This window comes from Nelumbo lutea, chromosome 3 (genome assembly GCF_056320005.1).
Source record: "Nelumbo lutea isolate HS-2025 chromosome 3, American lotus-T2T, whole genome shotgun sequence".
In the NCBI taxonomy this organism is placed as follows: Eukaryota; Viridiplantae; Streptophyta; class Magnoliopsida; order Proteales; family Nelumbonaceae; genus Nelumbo; species Nelumbo lutea.
This window is the reverse complement of record NC_142686.1, coordinates 11,470,774-11,478,448: the sequence shown is the minus strand read 5'-3', so window position 1 is coordinate 11,478,448 and position 7,675 is coordinate 11,470,774. Positions and strand designations below refer to the sequence as shown.

The 7,675-nt window shown below is 35.4% G+C and overlaps 1 protein-coding gene across 2 annotated transcripts; it reads right to left on the bottom strand.

Annotated features, from left to right (window-relative positions):
- Positions 1–864: 864 nt before the first annotated feature.
- On the bottom strand, positions 865–4,385 carry LOC148862937 (senescence-associated carboxylesterase 101-like). Of its 2 annotated transcripts, none has more exons than XM_088975395.1 (4): positions 4,017–4,385; positions 3,487–3,823; positions 2,253–2,825; positions 865–1,933 (listed from the first exon to the last, which is right to left on the bottom strand). In XM_088975395.1, exons 1-4 carry the CDS (start codon positions 4,049–4,051, stop codon positions 1,115–1,117), a joined length of 1,764 nt encoding a protein of 587 aa, XP_088831521.1. In that variant the 5' UTR covers positions 4,052–4,385; the 3' UTR covers positions 865–1,114. The 2 variants fall into 2 exon arrangements, with proteins under 2 accessions (XP_088831521.1, XP_088831523.1); XM_088975397.1 differs by having other exon boundaries at positions 865–1,927; positions 4,017–4,287.
- Positions 4,386–7,675: the final 3,290 nt, after the last annotated feature.

Sequence of the window (7,675 nt, the reverse complement as noted above, 5' to 3'; positions counted from 1 at the left end):
TTTGAAAATTAAAAAAAACAAAAACAAAAACATAATCAAGGGTATTTTTGTCCTTTAATACATTTCGTCAAATTTAAGGGTAGAATGTTTTACAGGGTATATTTTAGTAATTTTAAAAATCACAGAGTATAAATAAGTATTTATCGTATATTTAATAAATGATTTCTTTTAATTTTTCATGAAAAAAGAACCAATTTGTTAATATTGAATTGAATAGGGACTCTCAAGTGTTGTTTTTAATTTTTTGGCATGAACCCTGTATCGGAAACATCTCGTGATGATGAATCGTCATTCTTGGAATTACCGATGGGACGTTGTGATGGATTGATTTGATCTCTTGGCTGAATAACCAACAATTTCTTTTTCTTTGCTTTTTTGGGTAAACGAGACGACCTACCAGCGATTGGGTGCCGTGCTTTTTTTCAAGAAGTTGAGAAGAGAGAAACGACATCTGTGGTCATCAGTGATTAGCCAAGGGTTTCCTTTTACGCACGCATCGCGTATTGTTCGCGTTGAAAGTTGAAAGTTGAAACTTCCAGCCAGAATCATTCACTTTAGTTTAGTGGTGTTGATTGTGTTTGTGTGAACCTATGAGCTATGACTTCAGTTTCGTAATGATGGAACAAAATTCACTCGTCACGGAATCTTTTCGCGGGTCCCAGTCGCATCCAAATTCCAATCCCAGAGAGATGTGCGCTCCTTTTCTATTAATTATACAGAAAAGAAAATTATGCTCCATCTGATTACCATCTCTCGTATCTCCACTTGGAAGTTGACACTATCAAATAATCGTGAATGATGGTTCTGCCCAGGGTCAAAATTGTTAGACCCAAAATAAAAAATGGTGCCAGCTCGAAATTGATGTATTCAGAAATCTAAAATGAATCAGTCCGTACTTTTCCGTTTGACATCACAAAATTTATACCAAAAAACAAAATATAGAACCACCAAAGCTCTAGGTCTTTTTAAAAGTAAACCAGCAACGTCACAAGTCACTACAACTAGAACAATAATGGAAAGGAAATTAAACCCATATATCATGTAATGTACCCAACCTTAAACCTGATCGACCAAAACGTCAAAACCCGATCAAGCTGAGTTCCTAATCTTGAACTTAACCATAATTCCTGTATCTGTGTTCCCTCATATAGTCAATAAGTGGAGAACTACGATCACACTCTAAGATTTGCTCGTATTGGTTCCACCATTGCATGAAGGTGCTCCCTTCCAAGAAAATCTCTGGAGAGACTGCAAGCTTTTCTATCAAATCCATTACATAATTCTCAAACTCCTCCATCTTCTCTATCATTGATTCATCTGTGACTGATTCCGTTCCTCCATTATTCTCCAACAACGTCCTAGCGTCCTCAACACGTGCCCAGAAACAGGAATCCTCTGTCAGACTAGCCGCAGTAATTTTCTTCTTCTCTCCTGATGCTTGTTTTGCCTCCTCTGCCTGCCACTTTTCCAGCAATCGGTAATGGGAAGACCTACCTTTAGAACAGTAGTCCTTCTCACCGGGCGTACTGCAGCTGGGCTCCTTCCTTCTGTAGTAGGCAGCAATGTCAAGAGGTTCAACCATTCTTCTGTAATTTGTTCCTCCATACAGCCAGCGAGTCCGAAGTTGGGCTCCTTCCTTCTGGGGCTTCTTTTCTGCTTCTTCAACCTTCTCTTTCCAGTAATTTGTAAGCTCCTTCTTGAACTTTTCGACATGAATGTCCCGCATCTCATGCTTATTCTTGTAGCAGTCGTAGTATCCCCCTTTACCCTTGGACAACTTCTTGTACCATTCAAGGTTGGCCATATTGATTTTCATGTCATTCAGTTTCTTGTCATCGGAGGTGCGTTTCTCCTTGAGCAAGAAATCTGTCTTTTCCCGTTCCTCTAAGCTAGTTAACCAAACGTTGCTGTTGTCATTATTCAGCAGCTGCAGCTTCCATGAATAATTTCAAGTAATGTGGGATAAAGAATCAGTACTGCAGGTACAAGCTCAGAAGGCATTAAATATATACTTGAATAGTCGTAATTGTTTGGTCCCAGCTGAGCTGAATGTATGTTAATGGTGATTATGATGGAGGCATTTAGATTTTAGAGGGAAATCCTAGTCTCAAATCAAACATGGGAAATTTGAAATTTCTCTTGTGGGTTGTATTCAGTTTCTTCTTTCTGACTTCTGAGGGATAGGACGACTTAATTAAGTGCATTAAGGTATGAAAGTATGGATGAGTTTACCTATAATTAATCAAGCTTACCCCAAGTACTTGAAGCTGTAAAAGAATGCTGGTCCGTTGTGGAGATTCCGAAAATTCAACGACTGGCGCGCCATACGCCAAACTATGTTTGAGTTGTCGGATAATCATCCCGTAGTCCTCATTATAACCCCAGTGCCCTGGGTTTCTGCCTCCTGATGATGATGACCAAGTCACTCGCAGCAGTTCCAGAATTGTCTCAGGGTGGTTGAAGCAAGCATGCCCCGATCGAGAACACATGAGAAACGTACCGAAGGGTTTGTAATTGGAACTGGGTTCCTCAAAATTGGTTTCCATCATGGTATCATCGGCTGCGACGACGGGATTTCCCGGTAAGACGAACAGACGAGGTACGGGATCGTCGTTGGAAACTACATGTAGGAAACGAGAATTCCATGTTGACTGACGAAGGGTTGCCACGAGGACATCGTCGCCGATCAGTGGAGAGCCAAAAGAGATGCAGAGGGGAAGCTGAGCTTTTGCAGGGATGTTCTGTAACAGCCATAAGGTGTAGAGAGAAGCAACTGCCCCTCCGAGGTATTGACCGGTGAGAATCAGCGGAGCTTTAGCGGCCGACTGCAATAACTCAAATCAAATGAATTCAGCCCGCCACTGCGAGGGGGCTCGATCGCATCTCTAATTCTCGATTAGGTTAGGGTTGACTCCAACCCATCAAATCAATGCCGGTGCAAATGAAATTCGCACCAAAAAGGAAAAAGAAAAAGTAGCGTAAACAAACAGAGCTTAAAAAGGCGTTTGGTTCTTTACAGAAGTAATTTTTCTACTCATATTAATAGACTATCGATAGAGACCTAAAAAGAGCATCAATAAAATAGCTTTAATATAAATAAATAATAAAAGTAGGTAATTAAATTAAATTTCACTAAGGAACTTGATTAATCAAACACCAGCAAAATACAAGTAAAACATGCCATTCAGTTCTAGCACTTCAGCTGTCAATCATCAACACTATGTTTGGTTCCAAAAATCATGAGTTTAAAGTAAAAAAAAAAAGTTTACTGTTTTGAGCTGGATTTTTTACCTTCAGAGACTGTTCTCAGAATAAAATTTGGAGCCCAAAAGAATTAGTTCTGACAATTTTTATAAAATCAAATTTAAAAGTATTCTTAATTCTTCAAAAAAGAAGCCGAATGCAGCCTCGTTGAAAAGTTGCAAAATATTCTTTGCAAGATTGGAGGAGGAAAGAAGAGCGAAAGGGAAAGAGTGGTGTACATACCTCTATCAGCAGAGAGGAGAGCTCATCGTATAGAGACTCGAAGAGGGTGAGAACAACTTCATTAATATGGAAAGATGGGTTGTCCTTGGTACAAAGAAACTTAAAACGCTCGTCGTTCCTTTGAAGTTGTGGTGATAGGAACTGATGCTGGTGTTTGGCGCATGATGGTGAAGTAACTAAAGCTATGATTGTGAAACCGGGTAATTCCTGCTTCTGAAATGTCAATTCTTTGCTTGGATCGGTTCTCTGTATTGTGGAAGTGGAAATGGATTCCCACAGACGACTAAGGAGATCGGAGGCCACCACAAAAGCTGATATTTGCTGGCCACAGCTAAAGCTGCAAAGAAAAAGGAAAAAATCAACCACCCTCTGTAACAATGCTACTCGATCACTACTATTCATGGCTCTGTTCTGCCTCTTTTTTTTTATCTTCTTTTCAAAGGAAAGAAAATACAAAAGCAAAATGATAAAAAGCATTATTTTACGAAAATCAAAATGAGAAAGGATAACCAAAAAAAAAAAAAACTCACAACTGTTGAGATGAAGAAGATTGGGTTTGACTCATTTCTGCCTCTGTGTGTGATTCCTGCTCTGAGATCCTCAAGAAGAAAGATGCAACCGTTGAGAAAAACTTGCAAATTAAAGAGAAACTAAGGAGCAGAAGAAACGCAAATAGGAGAGGCTGGAGCAGACGAATGAATCATTTAAGAAAGTAGATGAAGGAACAGAATTCATTAATAAATTCAATGGAACGGACTTTAATAGAAAATATCAGAAGAAGAGAGAGACTATTTTTTGTTTAGCCCACGGCGGATCGAGCTTTTAGTTTAAAGAATCTCTTCTGACGAGGGTATTTGATCCGTATACGGTATACATATGCCGCAATTATACTTGCCATCATGGAATTTTTTTTTCTCCATATGTTTTATCTTTATATACAACTGACTTAGATAGATCTTTATTGGGCGGAAAACAAGATAGAAGATATGAAAGAATAAAACTTTCAAAAAAAATATTATTAAGGTTTTAGTTTTTATGATTAGGATTAAGTGAAGTGATTATTTTAAAAGAAATACATGATACTATGTGGTGGAGGCTATACAAATATCAAGAATCTAAACAAATCAATGTATGTTATATATTACATATAACATATATTTATATATGACATGTACTATAGAGTCGGATTCGGGTTGGATCAGATTAGCTAAGGGGTCAATCCGAAGTAAAATTGAGTTCATGAATTTCAACCCTAATCCAAACCCAAACATCATCCCAACCTAACCCAATCCAATTTTTTTAGGTTGGGTTAGGATTGAGTTCAGGCCAACCCGGCCCAAGTTGCAACCTTAGATATTCTCGATTTGAATCGTTTGTTACTGACAGGGGTGTTCTTCACAATGCCTTGTAGGGCTATTCATAAGAAGACCCAATCCGATCAAACCGACCAACCCGAGTCGGTTGGGTTTTCTTTAGCATTGGTTGATTTTGGGTTATAAAAAATCATAAAACGATGATTTTCTTCAGCCCAAGTTGCAATCTTAGTTAATAATTACAACCTACTTAATTCCTAATTAACTAAGTTTTCTCTATCCTAGTTATAACCTAACTTTACAACAACTAAGTCATCACTAAGTAGAGACGAAACCGACCCAAACCGACTCAAACTGATCAAATCAGTTTTATTTAACATAGGATCGATTTTGATTTTAATTTCAAATAACCCGATCAAGTCGGATCAATTGGAAAAACATCAATAAACCAACCCTACTAACTGCACATAAAAAATATCTCTCATACTTTATATTGTTATCTACGGATGTTCTAAATACATGGTTGGAATAGGGCTGAGAGTCGGTGTGAGACACAGGAACAAATCCCGATTCTCTCCATTTCCATTCTCTGATTTTCTGCGACATATCTATATTTTATTTTCAGAGCTCTCAATGAATTTTAATAGAAAAAGGCTTTCCATCTATCATAAGTTATACTGGAGAGATGATATAATTCCCCCATATTATTCTTTTTATCTCTATGGTGGGACCAGTTGAGTGGTAGGTTCAGATCTTCCCATCCAAAATGGTGCGATTTATAAGGGGCCGGGCCATATTACAAGTTGCAAATCCCGTTCCATTGGATCCGATCGATCTATTAATTATTGGGAAAATGACATGACAATAATTTAATAAATTAACAATAATTTATCTCATCTCAATAAAAAATAATATACATTAAAAGAAAAATGACTACAAATTTATTTAACAATAATAATAAAAAATAATAATGTTCTGATTGGAAGCAATTTGACTAAGAATTCTTCAACTTTGGTTTTGGTTAACAAAACTCGTACGTTATATGGGCCTTACTAGTAATTTCATATATACATATTTGGATGTACAGTGCATGCATGTAAATGGAATAAGCCGACCAATTGGACTTTGAAGATCACACATTACATTGGACCTATTCATTCGCCATTAGTCCATTACCACTAAGCTTGAAACGTGTGTAGGTAGAAAGCAGGAAGCATCCCAAAGTTGTAAAATATTAAAAAGCCATTCTCTGAAGTTGCATCTAGGGATGGCAATATCTACCCTATCCCGCGGGTATCCACCCTGACAGGACAGGTTCTCTTGATTTAAGGACAAATTTTAAAATAGAGATGGATTTTGGATTCTACAATTCTTATAAATATAGAATTAGGTTAAATTCAATCCTCGACGTGCATATTGTTTAAAAATATATATATGAAATTTATGTATTAGGTGTAAAATTTAATAATATTTTGAATTTTATAAAAAGATATATGATTGGTAGTTTATAGTGTTTTTATATGTTTTAAGTAAATAATTAAAAATTTTGTTGGTTTTACTTATTTATTATAAATATATAACAAAAAATAATAGAAAATTATATATGTGAATTAAACCCAACCTGCATATCCTTGAATATAGGGAGGGTTTTGCATTTTGACATCGGGAGGGTTTGGATTCTCAAAATCCAACCCCTTATTGGTTTTGGCCTTTTGGGGCAGGTACTGGATAGGAGATTTATGGGGACAAATAAGATCTAGAATTTACAATACCCTCTTCAAACCCGCCCCATTGCAATGATGCATCTCAAAAAGGTTGAAGTACGCTTTTCTAGTCTCACAGATAAGATTGGAAATATCCATTTTTTATTTATTTAGAGTCAAATTAGAATTGGATATTTTTCAGCAAAATAGAACTTGGATTCTAATAATCAAATATTGAACATTATAAATAAAATAAATTAGAAATGATCAAAATATTATATATTATTAATAAAATAAACTAAAAATTACTTTAATATTATATTTAATTTATAAATAAAATGAATTGGAAGTTACTTTTAACTATTTATTGATAGATAAATTTTAGGTATGTAGGTGTAAATAATATATTTAAATCAAATCAAATCAAATTTTATGGGTGGATGAGTGGATCCGTATTTCCATCCAATTACGAAAAAACAAATCCATATTTAAAGCCTACTAACTAGGGGTGTCTATGAAAAACCGAGAAAACCGAATTGTAAAATGTGGTTAATTGAACCGATCGATTCGATTTTGGTTTGGAATTTTTGAAAAATCGAAGGACCGGTTCGGTTTTCGGTTAACCTACAAAAAACCAATGGTTAATTGAACTAACCAGTATATATATATATATATGTATGTATATTTTATATATATTTTTAATATATATCACATATCTTCTATATCTTCTATATATTCATTATATATAAATATATACTTATATTATATTTATAATAATCTATTTATAAATATATTATATGTTTTTTAAATATTTATAATATATTATATATCATTTGTTACTTATAATATAATATTATACATATATTTATATAATATACATTATAAATATAAACCAAAAAAAAATCAAAGAATCGAACTAATCAAAAACCAAAACGTTGGACCGGTTAACCGATGGTACCGGTTCAATTTTGGTTTGAAAAAATTGAAAAACGGGTACCACCAGTTCAGTTTGCAAAATATGCCCATGGTTCGATTAATCGAATTGTGGATACCTCTGCTATTAACAAACCCAAAAAACTACATCCCAGCATTTGTGGGGTGTAGATATGAGTTTCGATTAAGGAGGGGGTGGTCCTATGGAACTGGTCCATGTTGATCTCAGTCTTAAGGGGC